The sequence below is a fragment of the Protopterus annectens genome, chromosome 16.part0 (genome assembly GCF_019279795.1).
Source record: "Protopterus annectens isolate FY-2018-M chromosome 16.part0, PAN1.0, whole genome shotgun sequence".
In the NCBI taxonomy this organism is placed as follows: Eukaryota; Metazoa; Chordata; order Ceratodontiformes; family Protopteridae; genus Protopterus; species Protopterus annectens.
In genome coordinates this window covers 609,914,412-609,936,804 of record NC_056750.1, presented here as the reverse complement: position 1 = coordinate 609,936,804, position 22,393 = coordinate 609,914,412, and the positions used below count along the sequence as shown (strand labels likewise).

Sequence of the window (22,393 nt, the reverse complement as noted above, 5' to 3'; positions counted from 1 at the left end):
TAGTGTGTTTAGTGATGAAGACTGCACAGAGAATCCTTAAACTGTGGCACCCACCCCAAGGAGGCAGCGAGTTACTCTTGGCTTCTAAAGACTGTACTTGATGAACAGATGCTCCCAAGACAGATTACATTGTTGCTGATGTAACCCTTGAAAATGTCTCCCATTCTGCTGAGTCCTGCTGGTCCATCTCCTGGATAAGGAATTTTCGGCCTTGGACAGTTAAATGTGTGTGAGTTCTCCACATTTACTTTGAGGGTGGAACATTTTGCATCACATAAGATTTTATTTAGAGCCAGCTGTTGAAATAAGCCATTCACTGGAAGAGTTGCTTAATGCTGAACTATAGTCTTAAAAAAAATAGCAGTCATGTAATCTGTTACCAGACTCCTCATCCATCTGCATCACAGTTCCAAAGCTGGTTTGGCTAGGGCCACTGGCATCAGCATAGCACTTTGCCATAACACCTGCTTCTGCCTTGCATATTTTGCCAAGAACACCAAGGTGGCCTTTCTTAATTCCACCTTTGACAGGTCTGCACATTTTAGCCCATCAATAAAGACTTACTTGGCGAAAGAGAAAATGACATCCAGTACTGTCGATGTAGCATTCTAAACCTCCACAGTGCACTTTCTTAAGGATTCGACAGAACTTATGTTAGCTCTGTTTTTGTGGATCAGCAGTAACAGATAAATTAGAGATCCAGAAGGAGCCATTGTGGCTTTGGCAACTTCTAGAATGGCCACTAGCTCAGGAACAGAAACATAAAACAACAGTGTAAGTGACAAGATCCTGCCTTAAGATAAAACTGTAATCCCTGAGTCTCTGCTTGACTGTCACACTCTGGAGGCAGTAAAGGGTCTTCTTTCCATCCCCTTGGATGTGTGGTGGGATGTCATGCAGAATAAATGAATCAGGACTTTTTCTTCCAGAGGCTGCATATTTCCCATCCATTCTGCACCCATCATTGATTCTATTCCTTTGTCAGGCACCTCATCCTGTCAGAGAAGTGCATAAAGAAAAGAGGCATTCAGACAGAAATAACCCATCCAAGAAGTCCCACCAGACCAGAGAGGAATAATTTATTACTCTGGGTTAGTTCTCTTTATTTCTTGGACAAAGGATCCTATGCTTGTCAGAAGTCGGAATAGCACATATGGGTTTATCCCACAGAGTCCTTTGGTATGACCATGTAGTGCCATCTGTCCTTCCCTGTCTGTTACAGAATAACTGGATGTGGCATTAGTGCTCCCAGGATGCTTAACTCCACATAAAGACCCGTCAAGGAGTCCAGTAGGCTTCTGTTCCAGTTGGGAGCCAGTCGTTATCAATTCCAGATTGTTCTGTTCACCTCAGCCCCAAGAATGTTCACCAAATACATATCTGTAGTTAACAGTGAACCAGAGGATGCAGTAAGTTATGATGTTTCTTTACCTGGATACTTGGCCCTTGGGTGCTGTAACATGGAACACACTTAACTTTTGAGAGAGTCTCTTAATAAGTCTCCTCTAGTCTTTAGAATTCACTGTGAATATTGCAAAGTCCCAGATGGAGCCACCTCAAATATTCATATTCATTGGATACATGCTAGGCATACTATCTTGCACAGCACACACCTTGATGGTCAGTATATTTCACTTGCAGAACCTGGTACTTAAAATAGTGACTGCTTTTCTGTGTCTGAAAACACTGGGTCTCATGACAGCAGCAGTTTACATGGTTCATCATGCTGGATACACATGGAAGTTCCTCTGTGGACTTCCAAATGTACAGTAGTCATAACTGACAGATCTCATAGTACAGCACTCAAAAATTTATAAGGCTTTTAATTGCATATACATTGGTTGGCTTCACACTCCAAACCTAACGCTTGCTAGTCCATTTCAAGTCCTCAGCCCTCTAGTGTCTGTCACCTTGGATGTTTCTGCCCTAGGGTGTGATGCATTAAGGACAAACTGTTAAAGATATTTGGCCACAGTTAGAGGGCAGTAATCTGAACATCAGCTTTCTGGTGATATCAGTTTTCACTTTATAGTTCTTTTTGAAATCTCTCTCTCTCACTCTCTCCATAGTTGCTGTTATTTCATGTTGGTAGACATTTAAAATTACAGGTCGTAATATCTTTCCTATGACTTCAGAATGATTTTTGTAAACAAAGCAAATTTTTATGTACAAGGTAATTAATTTCCTTATATTTGAATAAATTCATTCACTGTCCATATTTTTCTTGTAACCGGTCTGACAAAGGAGAATTTTTGCCCCTATTATATCAGCATGGACAGCTGCTTTATTCTCTAAACTAATTATGCAAATTCCAGCAGTTAACCATTGTCTTTACAGATATTTAGAGATGTACCTGTTTGGCAAACATTTTCCTAAGGACTGGCAAGATGCATTGATTCCTCAAAATTAAATATGACCAACTGTTAATGGGTGCATTTAAAGGTCACTTAAAATCATTAGCCACTTCAACAGCTCTCTTCAGAATATTATTCTAGGATTTTTGTGAGAGTACCACTTGGTTCTTTGTAGACTCCTTTGTCAGTCCTTACAAAGCTGCAGGTGGCATCTAGTGGTCACGCTTAGCAAAGAAGTACACTAGTACCTTTATATGTAGCTGACCTCTTTTTAGCTTCTATTTGGCATCAACTAAATAAGAACATTCCTTAAATTTCAAGGTGTTGTGTATTAGTGCATGAAGTAGTCACCATATAACTTCCTTTTTATGTCACCCTTTCACATTTTAAGAAGTGTTTTGTCTGTCTCGTGTCCTGATCATTTCAAGAAGAGGATCCAGTTTGAAGGAAGGCATAATGAATATACACTTTTTGAAGCCCAGAGGTATTCCTTTGCTTCTAGCACAGCTTATGCATTTGGAAATGGGGCATTTGGGCTAAAATAACTTTTGGGGCAGAACATAAATTTGGCAAGTACTTTCAAGAATGTCTCTTTTGATTTTAGTTACTCCTTTGTCCACTACTTGTGAGAGTTTAGGTCCACTTCCTACCAATTTTAGAATTACCCTCTTGTATAGGGGAAAAACCCATGTGCACAATGACACATGCATTTGACAGTAAACTTCATAATTAAGGTCCCCGGCACCAGATCGAGGATGTCGCTGCCACAGGACTAATGAATGAGTAAATGAATGAACTCATTTGTTCCTTGTTGATTATTTATTTTTACAGTATACACATCTTGTAATTACTTTTTATGTTTAGACTGTTGAGCTAAATTAGCAAAACATGTCTTTTTTTCCTTGTAGGTACCTAGTGACCCACCACCTCCTTTAGGACCTCCAAGTGGAGTAGTTCAGTTTTACAATCCTGCACAATTTGCACAAGTGAGTGATGTATTTATTTTCTGTAATTGTATAAAGTTTATCTGTTAAACATTAAGAGGTGGAATTATCCATAAAATCCAAAAGAAAATTAAGGATTTTGTTATGCTCTAAGGTTCTGGGCTGAGGTAAAGAGGAAGCAAGTCATCTTGGAAAAGTGCAGTTCATTTAATCTGTTTATTATAATTAGGGATGGTATGTTTGAAAATTAGAACACAACCTTTTCAGGAGGATATTTTGTAGATGCTTTAAGAGAAAAGTCAAACTGAAGTTTCATCCAGCCACATACATGAACTTCATTTTATTGAATTACATGAACATGATGACAAAAGGACATCATAAGCCTGTCGTTTCTGCCCTTTCAATTACCTTAACATTTTACATCCCTTCATTCCCCCATATTATGTCATCTTGAATCCCTCTGTGGTTTCCCTTTCTTCCACCCATTCTAGTAGTCCATTCCATGGATCCACAACCCTTTCTATGAAAAAGTATTTTCAATGAATCACAGAATAGTTAATCCCTACAATCTGATGTGTGTGTGCTCCATCCTTCCCCTTCTATTCTTCCTCTTCAGAATGGTTCCCCTCTCATCTCCCTGCTGTGATTTATGAGCACCAGCGTCATTTCATCTGTATCACTTTCTGATCTCAAGTGAGCTTCACTTCCACTGGTCTTCTGACATATTCCTTCCCCACCATCCTAAAGATATTCTGGTAGCATTCATGTAGATTCCTTCCAACACCATTATGTACTTCTTTTCATATGGGTTCCAGAATCGCATGCAGTACTCCATGTTGTCTGACTAAGGTCTTATAGAGTAGCAGAATTCTCTTTCCTTCTGAAATCTATCTCCCAGAAGCTACACTTCAGCATTCTGTGCTGCCACCACTGTCATCTCACACTGCTCCTGGCTTTTCATTCCAGGTGTGGACAGCACCCCCAATCCTTTACTTAATAATTTGCCATTATTTCCACTCCCCGCAGCTGACAAGTCACACCAGGATTGTTATGGTCTAAATTCAGTACTTTCCATTTGTGTACATTGAACCTCAGCTGTCACCTTCCTGCTTACTAATTTAGCCTTTCCAACTTGTTTGACAGACATTTCCCCATCTGATTTTCTATTGCTGCATCTGTCTTTGTGTTACCAGCAAAAAAAGCTGATCCTGTTCTCTAGTCATTCAGATATGTGTTCTGCAAATGCATTGAATAGCACTTAACTCATTTCACTAGTCATCAACAATAATCCCTTTTTTTCACATTTTTCTACATGAGGTTAGGGTGTTGTATCAGCACAGATGGAGAGAGATGGTGATTGTTCAATGCCACTCTACTACCTTCTTCGACACTCATGTCTGACCTTCACAGGTCTTCTCTCACACAGTCCATCCACTTCTTTGCTTGACATCCCCATTTCCCTCTTGCATTCTTCCTGTCTGTCCTAAATCATCTTCACCAGATTGTGTTCTGCTTTTCTGCACAAGTGCCCAAATCACTGTAACCTGTTTCTAACCTTTTCTGCAGTTGGAGCTCCATTGGCTTCTGCTCGTATGTCCTTATTTCTTCATATGTCCCATAGTGTGTATCCTACCACCCATCTCAAGCACTTTATCACCATCACCTCAAGCTTCCTCAATTGCTGTGCTTTACTGCCCAGGTTTCTGTACCATACAGTAGTACTGATGACAGCACTGTTTTGTACACCATACTTTTCATCATCTTGGGTATTCTTCTGTCGTACACTACCTCTGACATTCTGTGCCAGTTGGTTGCAGCCTCTCTGATTCCAACTTTGACTTTCTCATTCAGATTTTCCTTTGTTCTCATTATCTACATTCTAAACCAATGTGTGGCTTTGGTTTCATAAGGGGTTGATAGAGGCCATGGACACAGCCCTAATGCTATTCAGTAGAAAACGGTCACTGGAACAAATGGCAGGAAACCATCTGCATGATTGTGAAAAGAGATGGCCATTGGGAACAGGACACAAAGTATACATGCAATAAATCAGTAGTCTAGAGGGGATCAGGGCTGTCTAACTGTTATAATACTGAAGTTACGAGCCCTTTTCTAGACCTAGTGGTGCCATGGCTGTAATTATGTAAGGTATAGGTTTGCATGTAGAATTTGTCTCTGCAGTGGATTACTATGTACCTGTGAACACTGTCCATGTTCTTATCCAGTAATTAAAGCCGGTTTAAAAACCTGTTAAAAGCCTCCTTAAGGCTTTAAAGTGCCCCTGTACTAATCCTGACTGACTATCTAGCTCCTGATATATGACTCAACCTTTACCTTTAGAACCCTGCATATACTTCATCCTAACATCTAACTATCTATTTTTCCATCATAGTATTAATTATTTTGTAAAAAAAAAAAAAAAAAATCACTTTACTACTAGATGTATTACATGTACATTTTGCTTTTATTCTACTTGAATGTCTACTTGTAACTGTACTTGTACTAATCAATGTCAAATGTACTGCAATTATATACTTTAATAATATGTAAACAGATATTATCTTTATCTCTTTTCTCTTTTACTATACATGTATCTGCTTTTTAAGCATGTATTACTTTGATGTGAATTTATTTTAACTGTTTGGAGCTTATCTCCCCGGGCCTCTACTGAAAATGGACATGTATCCAGTTAGACTAGCCCAGTCAACAAATGTAAAATAAAAAATAAATAAAAGGGAGCTTTAAGTGGTTGGGGGTTTAGCTCGAATTACAGTGCATAAAAAATCCACCCAGACTGTGTGGTAAATACAAGTGGTCAGGGTTTTAGCCCAAATTACAGTGGGTAAGAAGTCTGCCCATACTGTGGTGGGAAATAAGGTCAACCACTGGATGGCTTTAAATTATGTAGTTGTCATATCAAAGGGGTGGGGTGGGGGGGTTTGAAAGTATATAGAGATGATGTGCTTTGGGGAACGTCAGGCTGGGGACCAGGCGAGGAAAATGGTTTATGTAAATCAACTGAGGAGAAGAAGCTGCTGAGGAGATACAATAGAAATAAATTGATACTTAGGATTCCCTATGCCAACACCTTCCCCTGATACTAGTCACTGTGAAGAACTACTTTGGTAATCCAACCTTCAGTACTGTTCCACTGGCTACATCCATTTACCTGGTGATGTTAATGAGAGACCTACTATTCAGGGACAGATCATGTGAAGGACATGAGAAGCTAAGTGGCTCCTGTGTGGGAGTTATTCAGTAAAATACAGGCACATTATACAGGGTGCATGAGGTAAGCTGCTCTATACCTGGGTTGGAAATGTGATGTTCTGGAGCCATTGTAAATGGGAAGGAGTACTATGTCTATCTGCTGATAGAAAGAGCCCCAGGGCTTAAAAAATGAAAAATATCAGGCAGCCAAGGATAGCTACTGTAGGTGTTCACATGAATGGTAATTATTTAGTATGATAGGGTGGGAGTAACTAGTTGACAGAGCTCAGTACTTTCCTATATGCTGGAAAGTACATGCCTGAAACAGAAATATTCCTGACTAGAATGGTGGTGGTGACTTTGGATGCCCTAAATAACAGAGGCCAAATAATACAGGCCACTATTCCTCGATTTAAGCCAGGAAATGAGCCGGTACTGTATTGTAACCTAACAATGTGGGAATGGGGGGGGGTTTACTGATTGAGGAAGGTCCAATCTTTAGACAGGCTGTAGATGCCATGTACTTTTCATTAAGCTAAGAAAATGGGGTGCAACCAGAAAAGGAACATTTAAAAGTTAGTTAATGCTTGCATTCATGCTGCCTGGCTGCCAACAATTATTTACAAATGATCTTAGGTTCTAGACAATCTGGGGTTTACTAATTTAAAACGGGAACAGGGTTATGAAGCCCAGAAGCTCATAAATGAGCTCAACTGTGGACAAAAAGGTTGATTTAATTTATTGACAGGGAGCCCTGTATATCACACAGAGATGTCAACCTCCACCCTCCTAAGAAGGACTCAGATAACCAAATTCAGTACATGAAATTGGAGCGAGATAAATGAAATGGGAACAGGTAGTACTCATACAGTTAATAAATGCAAGTAGAAGCTGAATCATTAATACAGGTAAAGGCCACAACAGTATGCATGTATGCAATGATGATGTCCTAAGAATGCTTTAGGTCTTAATTGCGAGTCATTTTTTATGATTAATTTTCCTTAGTTTTAGAACACTGAGGATGGAGCACAAGGTATTTATCCTGGGTTTCCTGTATGCTTCCAGTTTTGATTGCCATTGTAGTTTTTTCTTCTTGAGTATGTTTTTTTTGTTGCCATCAAGTGTTTTCAGGTTGACTCTGTCCAGGATGTGAAATCTAAAGTCTTCGTGATTTGGGTGCTCCATCAGGTAGATTTTTGCTCATATTTCTGACTTGTGTTGGACCACCCTTCTCTTCAGCTTACTGATTGTTTTTCCAATGTAGAAGCATTGACATTTCCTGCAGCTTGCCCTTTGTACCACAGCCTCTGTATTGCAGTCTCTGTGGGTGGTGCTTATGATTCTCTTACCTGTGTTATGACATTTGAAGCTGTTAGTGTTGCTCGTTAGTGGGCAGTAAAGTTAAGGCATTTGAAGCTGTCAGTGTTGCTTGTTAGTGGACAGTAGTTACAATCAGGGGGCTTTACATCTGCATGTTCCATTTTTTAGATCATTCACCTCTGCTTTTCTGTATTCCACGTAGCTTCTGATATTTCTTGCTTTCCTGAGAGTGAATAAGGGGTGTGCTGGTAGTATATTGCTGAGCTGTTTATTTTTCTTGTCCATTATCCAGTTGTTGATAATGGTCTTTCTGATTACCTGTAGTCCTGGGTGAAAGTGAGGGCCATGCTCCTGATTTATTTGAGTTTGAATAGGTTGCATGCCCTGTCTCTGAATTGCCTGTGTAGCCTGTTGATGGTTTCTAGGAAGCCAGAGTCATTTGCCATCTTGAGGCTTTTTATAGGTTGGAGATTGGTCTGGGGGGGGGGTCAGGGTGGTTCTTCTGTCCCTGAACACAGAGAAGGCTTTTGATAAGGTCCTCTGGAAATACTTATCGGAGATCCTGAGCAGAATGGGATTTGATGATGAAGTTATCACTCTAATACATTGAGTTTACCATGGTTCCACAGCAGTAGTTAAGGTTAATGGCAGCCTGACAAAGGAATTCTATATATAAATAGAAGTACACGTCAAGGGTGCCCATTGTCCCCTTTGCTTTTCGTGCTGTGCTCAAAACCCTTAGTGCAAAAAGTTGTACATTCAGAAATTAAAACGATGGCTGTGGGGTGGGGGTGGGGGGACATAAAAGGATGACGTTTTTTTTCCTCCTATTATTTTGTGTCTAACAGATCCAGAAAAAGAGATCAGTAGGGTCTTTGAAGAGTTGAGGAATTTCGAAGAGATGTCAGGATAGAAGATAGATAAATAAAAATCCAAAGCGATAGGGATAAACTATAATCTAGTTTGGGACTTATTTCAAATGTATCCGTACTTGTGGGGATATTATCAAGTGAAATTTTTAGGTATCTGACTGGCGAAATCTACTTGGGAAACAGCAGAGGCAGAAGCGGCCTTAGGTCAACTGCTGCCCTCTGCAAAAGGGCACCACAGCACCCCCCACCACACCACCCAGTGCCCCCATCCTGGTCAACCTTCACCATATAAATACTGGAAAAGTGCCCCTACTAAAGTGGCGCCCTAGGCCTATGCCTAAGGCCGGCTATGAGCAGAGGGTGTGTGGAATTATGTTTGGGAGAAATCCCAAGAAATGATCCAAAGATAGCAATAAGTGCCCAATAATTTGGGACAAAGAATTTAAGCAGTCAGAATGTTTTTAGTCTAAAAAGTAATTTATGCATCACAGGATCAGTCTACGATCCTGGCACTGGATTTTGGGAGATGAGGAGGAAGGCAATTATGAAGTTCATTTGGAGGGGGCAGCAAGTAAGAGTGTAGTGGCAGAGCTAGTTTGATCAGTCCCAAACTTAGAGTACTATAGGGCAGCACTAGTTTAAGCTAAATACATTTCATATAACATAGTGGATAAAGAGGGATGGAAGACTGCTGATAAACCAAAAAGGAAGTGAACATGAAAGGAAATTAGCACAGTCCTGGGAAAATGTCAGAATTGATCCAGGGAAACCATTTATTTCAGAACTTGGCAGAAAGCTAAGGGAGATAGTAAAAGTGAAGGAGTACAAGGAATGGACATTTAAAATGTTCCCTATAGGCTTAATTGCTTCTCCAACAAATTTGAACTGTGAGGGAATCAAAAACTGGACTGAGCACAATAGAAAATTCTATTTCTGGGAAACACTTGGAGAAGGAGAAGAAGAAGATAGGGTGACAAGGACACAAGTTAAAGAAAAGTACCAGTTACAGAGATGGGACTTTTTAAGCTATAAAGCAGTTGTAGCAATTTGGAGGAAATGGAAAAAGGAGAAGAGAATTTTAAAATATAAACCAGAAGTAATAAGTACTTTAAGCAAGGGGACTGCATTGAGTACAAAGGGATTAGTTAGCAGAATCTGTAAGGTACTGATGGCTGACCAGTGGATTTTAAAATGAAGCAGAAGGGAGCTTGACAAGTAGAGTTTGAAGGGAACTTCACAAGAAAGAAATAGGAAAAGACAGGACAACTAAAGTAGCAGCAAAATCTAGAAAGTTCAGAATTTTCACATGGAAGTGCTTACACAAATATTTTTTACACTCCAGCGACAACAGGCAGGATGATATAATTCTATTCTCATGTTGCATTATTCCAAAGTCTTGGGTTTTCCTGTCTTGCTACCTAAACATCCAGCCATTATACAAATGTTTGTAGTCACTACTAGGTACGTAGGACTTCTGATGTTGGCCTAGGGAGCATGGACCATAAAAGTGACATCTGCACGTACCTTTCCTCAGAACTTCTCTGCCGCCAGTTGAACGTCAGCATTCCTGCAGTCTTCAATTCGGATCTTCGATTACCAAAAGATAAGTACCTCGTTGGGGCCAATTTTTGATTCCTTTGTCACTGCATGCCTGTTAGGGTCACATGTAATCCAAGAAGGGAAAGTGCAAGTGTAGTTGTCAGATCCCCCATATGGACACCCACGAGCTTTGCCTTCCTGTCTAGGGCCTACGCATGATCATCTTTCTTGCATGATCTGTCAGGCCTCCGTGCCTAAAACCCTACACAGCCTCCTGCATGCCGTGAATATATATTTAGAAAATCTCTGAAAAGAAGACCAAGATTTCCAGGCCCGAAATTGCTACTGCTGCCCCTCCTTCATCCGGCATCCCTCTTGTGGCCGACGTTCGCCTGGAGGAATGCTCTGAATCTGCTGAAGCAGGTATAGCAGGTACCCCTTGGGATGCCGCAGAACCTAGAGCAGAAGGCATGTCTGGGGAGTGTTCACAGACATCACCTTGCGATGTCTAGGGGGAAAAACAGGCTCCTATGGCTGCCCAGACAGACCTTTCCTCTGCTTCTCAGTCCACTGAACCTAGGCTTTATTTAGACACTAGGCCTTCCTCAGGGCCTATGCCTCATAGGCCTTCATTGAAAAAGAAATCCAAGACCAAGCATCTATTACCCCTCTCCTGAAAGCAAACCTGGATCCAATAGGCCGTTCCTCCTATTAGTCCCAGGCCTCAGGTCTTCCTACATGAAGCTGGGGATTCCTCAGACTCCTCTTCTGAGGATTTCCTGTTCTATGTCTCCCTGATGCCTTCTTTTGGATATGCTTATCCAGAGGACGAATCTGTAGAGACTGATTCCCTAACAGAGGAACTCACCTTTGGGGAGACAGTTTACAAAATGAGGGAATTTTTTAAGTGGGATTCCTCTGAAATGTCTGAGGCACAAAAAAGATATTATGAGCTCCTGCAGTTGGACACCCCTGCTCCTTCTGCAGTCCCCCCAGTATTGCCAGCTTTCTTGCATGCTTTCAGTGCTGCCTCAGTTAACCCTGATTTACAATCACCTGCTCCCGGGAGGCCTGACAGGTTCTACAAGGTCCGTGGTGGGGCAACATTTCTGATCAATGCCCTGTAGCTGACCCTGCCACTGTTTCGGTCTCCGCAGACAAGCCATCCAAATTATTGCCGTCTACCTCAGTCTTTCCCACTGACAAGGACAGTAAGGTCATGGAGCACCTTGGTAAGAAAGTCAACACTTCCTCTACCATGTCCTTCAGAGCAGTAAATTATCAGACACACATGCCAACGTATGCCTTTTGACCCAGGTCACCAAACTCTTAGCTGACCTTCCAGACTCACCTTCCAATGCTCAAATTTCTAGCCTCATTAATCTCTCATCACAAGTCACTAAGCACTCTATTTGTTGCAGCTATGATGCTACAGACGTTTCTGTAAGATCAACTGCCTCAGCTTCAGTCCTAAGACTATATTCTTGGTTAAGGTTTCAGCCCTTACCCGATGACATTAGGGCAAAATTAAAGGATGCACCCCTTGATAACTCTGCTCTTTTTGGATCTTAAGTGGTTGAGCTATTTAAGGCCCTCCAGCAGAAAGGGAAGGAGCTACAAGACCGTAAACACCTGTTCGTCTCCCCTATTCCCAAATTTCACAGTAACCTGTCCATCAAAGGCACAGTTCATAACACTTTGCTTCAGCTTCCCATGCTTGAGGCACAAAAGGCACAAGGAAACAGCAGATCACTTGTAGGTATGCTCATACTCCTGCCCAGAAAACTCCCTTTCATGATAGGGCAGGTAGCCTGTGACTACGTGCCTTCACTGTCTCCTCCCCAGACTCCATTCCCCTGTCCCTTAGGCTCTCTCACTGTCTGCCCCTTTGGCAATTCATTACCTTAGACAGGTCGGTTCTCTCCATCATGGAAAAGGGCTAGTTTATGTCTTGGGTCATTCTCCTTTCTCCCAGAGGTATCGCCCAGCCACCCAAAGACCAAATCCACCTTTTCCAGCCTGTCATAGACGGCTTTCTTTCTCAAGGAACCATACAATTGGTTCCTCTGGTGGAAAAAGGAATGGGATTCTATTCAAGTCTTTTCCTGGTGCCCAGGAAGGATGGACCATGGAGAGACCTATCCTGGATCTCTCTCACCTCAACCTGTTCTTGCAGTTCCCCAACTTTTGTATGCTTACTCTTCATACCCTTTTTCCTTTACTGATAACTCAGGAATTTCTAGCCACCTTGGACATAAAGTATGCCTAGCTCCACATACCTATAAGGCCCAGCTATAGGACATTTCTGCGTTTTGCTGCTGGTTCCTCACATTTTCCATTGTCAGCCTTGCCCCTTGGACTCTCTACTGCTCCAAGAGTCTTCACCAGATGTCTGGCTGCTATGGTGGCCTGCTGCAGGGTCCATGGCATCCAATTTTTTACATTCCCGGATGACCTCCTGATCCAGGCAAAATGCTTCAGGTCCCTGCAGAGCCAACTCCACAATGTCATCTCCCTCCTGCAGACTCTGGGATTCAACATAAACTTTTCCAAGTCCAACCTGAGTCCTTTCCAGGACCGGCTTTTCCTGGGGTGCAGAATAAGGACAGATGTTATGAGGGCATTCCTCCCGCCTCAGAAAGTGGAAACCCTGACCCAATACCTGGCCACTGTCCTCAAAGCCACTGCCTTGACTTCCAGACAGTACCTCAGGCTACTGGGTTACAATGCCTCCTTTATTCCCATGCTACCTTGGCAAGACTCCACATGAGAAAATTGCAGTGGTACCTCAAGTATACATGGGCCCAACACTCACACCTATTGGACTTCATCATCCCCTACCTCCCTTGTCTGAGGAAGGAGATTCTCGGGTGGTTAAACCAGGTTATGCTCAACCCAGGACTTCCCCTGAAACCCCTTCTCCTGTCCAGAAGAAGTACACAGATGCCTCAGATCTGAGCTGGTGGGTTACTTTAGGAAGCCTGAAATGTGCAGGGTACCTGGTCCCACACCTTCAGGTGGGAACACGTCAACATCAGGAAATGAGAGCAGTCATATTTGCCCTGACCATCTTTCCTTCATGCCCTAAAACAAGGGCCCCTGAAGTTGTTCACAGAAGATACTACGGTTCTTTGGTATGTGAATAAACAGGGCAGAACCAAATCCTAGTTGCTTTGCAGACTTGCTCTCTATGCCTGGGACCTGGCAGCCCAACACATGAATATCCCTGCAGGCAGTTTATATCCCTTCAGCTCAGAATATTCAGGGGAGACATCCTGAGCAGGCCCATGTCACAATCCCACAAATGGATGCTTCACAGGCATGTGTTTCTGGACGTTGTCCACAGGGGGGTACACCTTAAATAGATCTGTTTGCCTCCCCTCTGAACAGAACTGCCACTGTTTTGCACCAGGCTACCCTGTCTCTTAGCAAGGGCAATGGATGCCTTCTCAATCTCATGGAAGGGGATGTTTCTGTATGCACCCCCCACTTCCCATTAGTTCAAAAAGTCCTGCTGAAGATCCAGCAGGACAAACAAAAAATCTTGCTGGTTATTCTCTTTTGGCTAAGACAGCATTGGTTCCCCGTCCTTATGCATGTAGCCAGGGGCAATCACCATGTTACCTCACAGAGTGGACCTTCTCACACTAGAAAAGTGATCCCTGATCCATCCCCACCTGGCATCTCTGATCTAACCCTGTGGATGACAGAATTCTGATTCCTTCTAGTCACCTTTACACTGAGGATGTGCTAGCAGTCCTGCAGGAGGCCGGGAAACCTAATACTAGGAGATCTTATTTGTCTAAATGGAATAGGTTTTCCATGTGGTGTCAACAAAGACATCTAGACCCTTTGCAAATTGAGGTCCCCTTAGTGCTGTCCTATCTGTGTGAACTCATACAAGCAGGGTTGGCATACTCCTGTGTCAAAGCACACCTTGCCACTATTTCAGCTTGTCTGCCTCTTGATCCTTCTCTAGCCTCCTGACTCCCTTCAAAGTTATTCCTTAAGAGAGTGCTACATCTCAGACTCCCCAGGAGGTAGGTCCCTCCTCCATGGGATCTGAATTACATTCTAGAGAAACTCACTGTTGCCCCCTTTGAACCAGCTTAAAGGTATCTCTGAAACATTGTACCTGGAAAAAACTGTACTCCTTGTGGCCCTGACTTCAGCCAGAAGAGTGTCAGAACTCCAGGCCCTCATGGTAACACCTCCCTTCCTCGTCTTCCACAAGGATAGAGTGACCCTGAGGACCAACCATTCCTTTATGTCCAAGGTGGTCAGTGAGCTTTCCTTAAATCAGGATACTCGCATGGCCACCTTTTTCCCCTCATCCCCAAAATGACAGTGAGAGAGTCTTACTTAGATTTTGCCTTGACAAGACTATTGTCATTAGAAAATCAGACCAATTATTTGTCTCCTCCTACCCCAGTGCCCTGGGAAAGGCGGTGACAAAGCAGACCATTTCTGTTTGGATCTCCAAAGGTATATCCTTTTGCTACACATTCCATGGGCAAGCAGCTCAAATCCAAAATTAAAGCCCACTCCACTAGAGGCATGGCTTCATCTGTGGCTTCCTTCAAAGGATTGGACACTGCTTCCATCCTAGAGGCAGCTACTTGGTCGTCTATCCTTACCTTCACTAAACACTACATGTCTCCAGATCCAGAGCGGGGTTTGCTAGGGAAATCCTGCATGACTTTGTGGAGAGTAATTCCATACCACCACCCTCTTTTTCCCTGTGAGCTTTGGCACGCTCACAAGAGTTTGGAATACTGCAACATGAGAGTAGGACATAACAATAGTTGTGTATATTCTTACCATAATCCTAGATGTCCTTTTCTTCCATGTTGCAGCATTCAGTCCCTCCCACCTTACCCCTTCACTCCATCTGAACTGTCTCTTCTTGGATAGCACAGAGCCTATACAGCTATCCTGAGACTGGGGTCCGACTGGGGTGTTCAGTTCTGAGGAAAGGTATGTGCAGACGTCACTTTTATGGCCCACGCTCCTACTAGGTCAATGTCAGACGTCCTACGTACCTAGCAGTGACTGCAAGTTTTTGTATACAGGCTGGACGCTCAGGTAGCAAGAGAGGAAAACCCGAGAGTTTGTAATACTGCAACATGGAAGGGGAGGACATCTATGGTTATGGTAAGATTTTACACAACTATTCTTTCCCATGATCAAGTAGTTAATTGCTGGAGATGTGGTGAGAGGGATAAAGGAAACTGGGAACATACACTGTTCTTCCTACATCTAGCCAGTATACCAAAGTGTTGTAATTTGTATTGTCGTCAAACATCAGATTTATACTTCCTGCATCATTGTAAGAAGTAAAGGTGAAGTACGGATGCTTCAAACTCCGAGCTTCTTTGCTACCAGTCCAAACCCCATAGTTGTAACATTGGTCTGAATGCCCTTCACTGTGCTGGTTATAATGAGCCTTTCACAGATAAGTGCACTATTTTGACCTTTTTTCTTTTATAGTGCATTTTGAGAGTTGATGTTACCCAAAAAAGGGAAATATCAGTGTGGGAGTCAGATTCCTTATAAAGACTGTCACAAGTGTTTGCTTTGTCTAGGCACTTCTCACAATCACACTCTTCTTTTTGTCATACATTTGTGTTATATACTCTTCGCAGACATCTATCTTCTCTTTACATTTATCTTGAGAACCAGTGTCTGATGTTCTTGGCCTAGGGTACCATGGCCAAATCCACTTGCACCGAAGGAGAGCCTCCTCTTAAGAAAAAGGCTAAACAAAAGTCAACATCGGATGCTACTGATGTCCATCCTCTACCAGATGCCTCTTCTCAAGGGGAGTGATATGCATGGAACCAGCTTCTTGCACATCCTCATTGTCTTTGCAAATGTCTGCTGTGGACATCGAATGGCCGATCACATCTGAGAGTGCTAGAGGGATTCTACATATCTTAGGAAGTTCTTCGTACCCTGATTAAGTCAAGGCTGAGTTTTGAACCACCAAGGTTTGTTAAAGCCAACATCCCGCTTAAGAAAAGACAGAAGACTAAGCACATTTCTCTCACTTTCAAAGATCCTCCAAAGGAGTGGCAGTTTTTTTACTCTGAGGGCTTATTTAATGCCCTGATGGCTTTGAGACCACATCTTTTGGTTCCTGCCCTCCTTGGTCCTCTACCCCTAAAAGATCTAGAGAACCTGATTCCCCTGCTGTGGAATCAGACTCATGAGAATTCCTTGGCTGCCTCCTTCCAAATGCCATCACCCTTGTGCTATGGCTCAGTGGAGGAGGAGTCCTTAAGTTCTGACTTCCCTTCGAAAGAATTGTCCTTTGGGGATACAGTGGTTCACATGATGGAGCATTTTAAGTCTGATGGTTCCCAAGTTTCTGACATCCAGAAAATATATGAGTTGTTGCAGATGGTCCTCATAAGACTTCTGCTCCTCCCCGTTTTGTCTGCTTTTTCATCTGCTGCTTTGGCTCCTGATTCCCAGCCTCCTGCATGCAAAAAGCCTGATCATTTTTATAAAGTTGCTGAGTCTTTCACATTTCTTTATAAGTGTCTTCCTCCTGACCCTGTCGTCTCTGTCTCTGCTGATAAACCTTGTCTACTTTTGTCACCTTCTAAGCCCCCCCCCCCCCAAGGATAGTTAAGCTATGGAGAGGCTAGGGAAGAAAGTCTGTACTATGCCTTCTGACATTTTAAGCCATTAACTATCAAACTTGCATGCCCATGTATATTTTATCCCTTTTGTCTCAGTTGGGTGGGGTTCTGTCTGACCTGCCTGATTCTGTGGCTAAGTCCAGTGCTTTTTCTTTTGTGGGAGCCATATCTCATTTAGCTCATCACTCCATTAAGTGTAGTTACCATGCAGCTGATGTCTCCTCTAGAGCTGCTGCTTCAGGCTCTTTCATGAGACTATATTCCTGGTTTCATTTTCAAGCTTGGTCTAATGACATTAAGGTTTAGCTTCTTGATGCTCCCCTAAGTAACCAAAATCTCTTTGCCTATTCCATTGGTAGATTTATTTCAGACCTTACAGGACCACAGCTAGGTCCTGAAAGACATTAAACAGATTCTTGTCTCTCCCATGCCTATGTTTCAGAGGAATTATCCTGCTAAAACTGCCTTTGTTCATTGATAGTCACGTCAGCCCTCCAAAGGTAAAGTCCTCAGACATGTGTTTTCTGACAAACCAACTCAGATGCCTAAACCTCAAAAACTTTCCTCTCAGGTCATATCTGACATTCTCCCTTCCCTTTCCCTTGGCCAGGTTCCCTTGTCTCAGACAACAGTTTGGCAACAAATTACATCAGACTTTTTTTTTTTGTCAGTAATCAGTAAAGGGTACTTCATGGTCTGAAAGTTTCTTGCCACATTTTCGTGCATTCCTCGACCCCCTCCAGATCAAATTTCCCATTTTTCAAGGGTGTTGCAGGGTTTACTAGATCGAGACACTATTAAACCCATCACAGAGGTCTTAAGGGGTATAGGGTTTTATTCCAGAATGTTTATGGTCCCCAGAAAGGAGGGGTCCTGGAGGGCCTGTTATAGACATTTCTTGTTTGAATACTTTTCTCCGGGTACCCACCTACAGGATGCTTTCCCTTAAGACTCTGTTTCCCCTCTTGCTTCCTCAAGCCTTCCTAGTTTCAGTGGATCTAAAAGAATCTTGCCTTCATATTCCCATTCACCCTCTATTCAAGAAGTATGCATGTTTCTCTGTTTCTTCCTCTCCTATTCAGTTCTCTGCTTTGCCCTTTGGTCTTTCCACAGCCCCAGAGATATTCACCAAGTGCTTGTCTCCAGTCATAGCTTTTTGCAGGCTTCAAGGAATACAGATATTTCCTTATCTGGATCAGTTCTTTCAGGCTCCAGCAAGATATATACTTTACCAGGCAGCTGTTGCACAGTTTTGTTTTCACCATCAATCTCCAGATGCCTGTCCTGTCCCCCCTCAAAGGATCACATCTTTCCAGGATGTAGGATTCAGACTCTTTCAATATTTCTCTGTGCCTGCTCCCAAGGTACTCTCTATAGTAACTTACATCTGTCTTTCATGCCTAACAGGGAATTTCTGAAGGCTTTGGTGTGCATGGCCTCGACCATCCCTGTGCTGACTTTTGCCAGACTTCACAAGGAAGTTTCAGTAGTACCAGCGGTTGGTGTGGCTTCAGCATTGCCACTTGCTTGGAAGTTCCATTTCCCTTACTTCCTTGACTAAAACTTGAGCTTCACTGGTGTATTTAACAGCCATCTTTCAATCCAGGCATCCCTTTCCAGCGTCCTGCTCTGTCTGAGGAACTCTTTCCTGATGCTTCACATCAGGGAATGAAGGCTGCTTTAGGCAGTATGAGGGTTTAGGGTCTCTGGCCCCTCATTAGCAACTAGATCACATCAACATCAAAGAGATGCAGGCCCTTATCTTTGCTCTCCAAGCCTTCCACTCCTTTTGTCCCCAGACCCTTTAAGGGTCTATACAAATAGCACCACAGACATGTGGTATATCAGCAAGCAGGAGGGCACAAGGTTTTAGCTCCTTTGCAGACTATCCTTTCAGGCCTGGGGTCTTGCTATCCAAATGCAGATGTTCTTCGTGTTTCACTGTTGCAGTCATCACATTTGGGGTTATCTACTTGCAGTAGCCCTCAGTCGGCCTGATTATCAAAGTCTTTGATCCTGAGTCGGTTGCTGTCTCATCTTCCATGACGTCAGGTGGTCAGGAGTATAAAGCATGCAGCCGACGCCATTACATCAGTCTTTCTTGCCATCCGGTGTCCAAAGCAGAAGCAGTTCGCAAGTGCCGGTCGTCCGACTCCTGAAATGTTCGTTTTCGAGTTTCAGATCCGAAGTCTTCAACTAAGCTAAGTACCCCGTTGGGGAACCTTCTTCTTGCTCTAAACTGATGTCAGTAAAAGTTAACAATTGTATTTCTTGTGGAAAGCAAATACCTCATAAAGATTTTCATTCGTACTGCATTCTTTGCTTAGGCCCAGACCACGACGTACTGAGGGTTTTGTGCCTTATTCAAACCTCGTACTGTTTGTCGTCGGTTCATTTGCGCATCTAAATATTTTGGTACTTTGTTCAATTATCCATAAATGGCTTCGGTAAGCCACCCCACTACTGATATTCTGAAAAAAACACAAAGATAAAAGACAGAGAGAGACCGCATAGGTCCAAAACTGCCGACAACACTTCTCCTAAGCTAGTCGCCAGTTCGCCGGTACTCAGTAAGGCACTTTCGCAGGCCCTGATACCCGCTACTTCAGATTCGCAGGCCTCTACTGAGACCCATTCGGAGTCCACTATACCACGAGATGCTTCTTCGATTGTGGAACCTGCGGATGTCTCAACCTTGGATGGGTCCAGAGCCACTGTGCAGGCACCGGCTTCTCAGGGTGTATTCAGGCCTACTAACTTGCATATTAAACCAATGCCATCTTCTTCAAGGCCTAAAACTTGATCCATGCCTAGAAAACTGACGCCCAGACCACATGGTCAGGCCCCTGTGCCTAAAAAACAAATGATAAGAATGGCTGAAGACCTTATTACTCTAATCAGGGGAAGCCACTCTTCCCCCTCTAAGAGACCTAGGACTGATTTTCCGTCTGATTCTTCTGATCAGGGTTCTGAAATTTCTGTTTTCTGTGATGACCAGGATTTGCCATTGTCTACCTATGAGGATTCTGATGCAGAAGACTACATTCCCTCTGCTTCCCCTCCAGAGGATTTCTCTTTTGGTGAAACCTTGCATACTCTTAGGGAGCATTTCCGCTGGGAAAGCCAGGATTACTGTGACTCCAAAAAGAGGCTTAGGGAATTCTTACTCCTGCCTCAACACAAGCCTTTAGCTATCCTGTACTGGACATTGTAGATGATGCCTTCTCAGAATCTAGCCTGGCCCCTGACTCTCTACCTCCTGCTCCCAGAAAACCTGATAGATATTACAGGGTACCTGACTCTCACAAGTTCCTTTTTAAAAATCCTACTGCGGATCCTGAGACCATTTCATAGGGACCCAAGGGCATTAAGGCTACTACTGCCAAAAATCCTACCCCCTCTGATAGAGATTCCAGGGCGCTGGATAGATGGGGTAAGAAGGTATACACTTCTGCAACTTTGGCCATTAGGGCCTTAAACTGCCAGTTTCATATGTTAAAGTATCAGCAGCATATTAGTGGATTGCTTAAACAGAAATTGATGTTGATTCCTGACTGTGCTGAAAATAAAGATTTACAGGATTTAATGCATTCTGCTGAACAAGTTGGAAAACATACTTTGAAATGTGATTTTGATTTATTAGAGGCATCTTGCAGGGATGCTGTCACTGGGTCTGTACTTAGAAGGCATGCTTGGCTTAAGGAACAATCTTTGCCAGATCAACTCATTCCCACCAGTAGAGCTCTTTTGAGTGTGCACCTTTAACTCCTAGTGAGCGTGGCTTCAGCATATAAAAATTGAGGTTATCACCATACATTTTTAACAAATACCCATTGACAGAGCTCATATATCAATACAATTGTGTTTGCTATCATGTATGCTTCAAGATAAAATTGTCCGATACCTTGTATGTAACATGGTTTCGGAATTATTAATGCAAATATGAACAGGCAATATTTGACGCCTAGAGGAGCAGTAGGGTGTAACTGCAGAAATGCCTGGAGATGTCACTCGGCTGTAATGAGCTAAAGCTAAATTACTGGATGCTCCCATAAAGCAAGACTGCCTGTTTGGCAACAGAGCAGAAGAAGTACTTAAAAAGATGGAGGAAAAAGATAAACCTATGCAAACTGTTAATGATTTCCTACAAGTACAGCCTCCCAGATTTAGTAGGCATTTTCACAGGCCTAGCAGTGGGGGGCTCCCACTTCCAAAGCAGGGAGTAGTAAGACTCCCCCATATGATAAACTGTCTCAATGACTTAACTTTAAACCTTCCAAGCCCTGCTCAACTGACTGTTCCTCTGGGGGAAAGATTGCCCTGCATGCAAAGAATTGGGAACTCATTACCCAGGACAAATGGGTTTTAAATATAGTTTCCCAAGGATACAGATTCCACTTCCACTCCTTACCAACCCCAAATGGTTGGCCAGACCTACCCCCAAATCAGTGGGCAGAGGCTCAAAAGCAAATTCTCTCTCTTTTAAGCATCAGGGCTATTCTGCCTGTCCCAGAAGAACATTGGGGGCAAGGTTTCTACTCAAGACTTTTGCTGGTGCCCAGAAAAGACAATTCCTGGCGTCCTATCCTGGACCTGTCTATCCTAAACACATTTTTGGTAATCCCAAAATTCAAGATGCTAACTCTTCATCAGCTGCTTCCCACGCTAGGCAAAGATGCCTGGTTGGCAACACTGGGTTTAAAGGAAGCCTACCTGCGCATCCCAGTAAGGGAATCTTGCAGAAGATACCTATGCTTCAGAGCAGGCTACATGCACTATCAGTTCTCTGCACTGCCCTTTGACTTATCTACCGCGCCCGGGGTATTCACAAAATGCCTAGCTCCAGTCATTGCATTTTGCATGCAAAGAAATATTCAAATATACCCATACCTGGAAGATTGTCTAATTCAGGCAGAAAGCCAGGACATACTATTAAATCATCTGGCATTTGTAAAGAAATTGCTAATGTCTCTGGGGTACACCATAAATGAAAATATATCACATCTTGTACCTTCCCAACAAATGGGATTCCTGGGAGGAAGCTTGAGTGCAACTTCCCAGATGGCCTACCTCACGCCAGAGAAACACATTCAGTTGACAGTCTACTTCAAATACTGGCCACAAAGACCCAGCTATCTGCAAGGAAAATACTGCAAGCCCTGGGGTTCATGGCCTCTTGTCATTCCACTAATTCTGTATGCAAGACTGCATATGAGGAAACTACAATGGTTTCTAAAAAGCCTATGGTGTCAACATTCTCAGGATCTAGAAGCAATGATTCCTATCGTACATTGTCTACAGATAGAGTTCCTTTGGTGGGCAGAGGCCTGCCACCAAAACAAGGGACTGCCATTCACTCTACCCCCTGCCACCCAAACCCTAACAACAGACGCATCAAACTATGCAGTGGGGGCTCACTTAGCAGGACAAATTCCATTCAAGACAAATGGAACTCAAGTCAAGTGAACTTGCATAGCAATCAAAAAGAAATGTTAGCTGTACAGAAT

The 22,393-nt window shown here is 43.1% G+C and overlaps 1 protein-coding gene across 1 annotated transcript in view; it reads left to right on the top strand.

Moving 5' to 3' along the window:
• Positions 1-22,393, top strand: part of SEC16A (SEC16 homolog A, endoplasmic reticulum export factor) — a gene marked incomplete in the record, with an annotated part of 1,997,470 nt that overhangs the window by 1,890,702 nt on the left and 84,375 nt on the right. Inside the window, 1 exon segment of the mRNA XM_044058481.1 lies at positions 3,263-3,340. Coding sequence (XP_043914416.1) covers positions 3,263-3,340 — 78 coding nt within the window.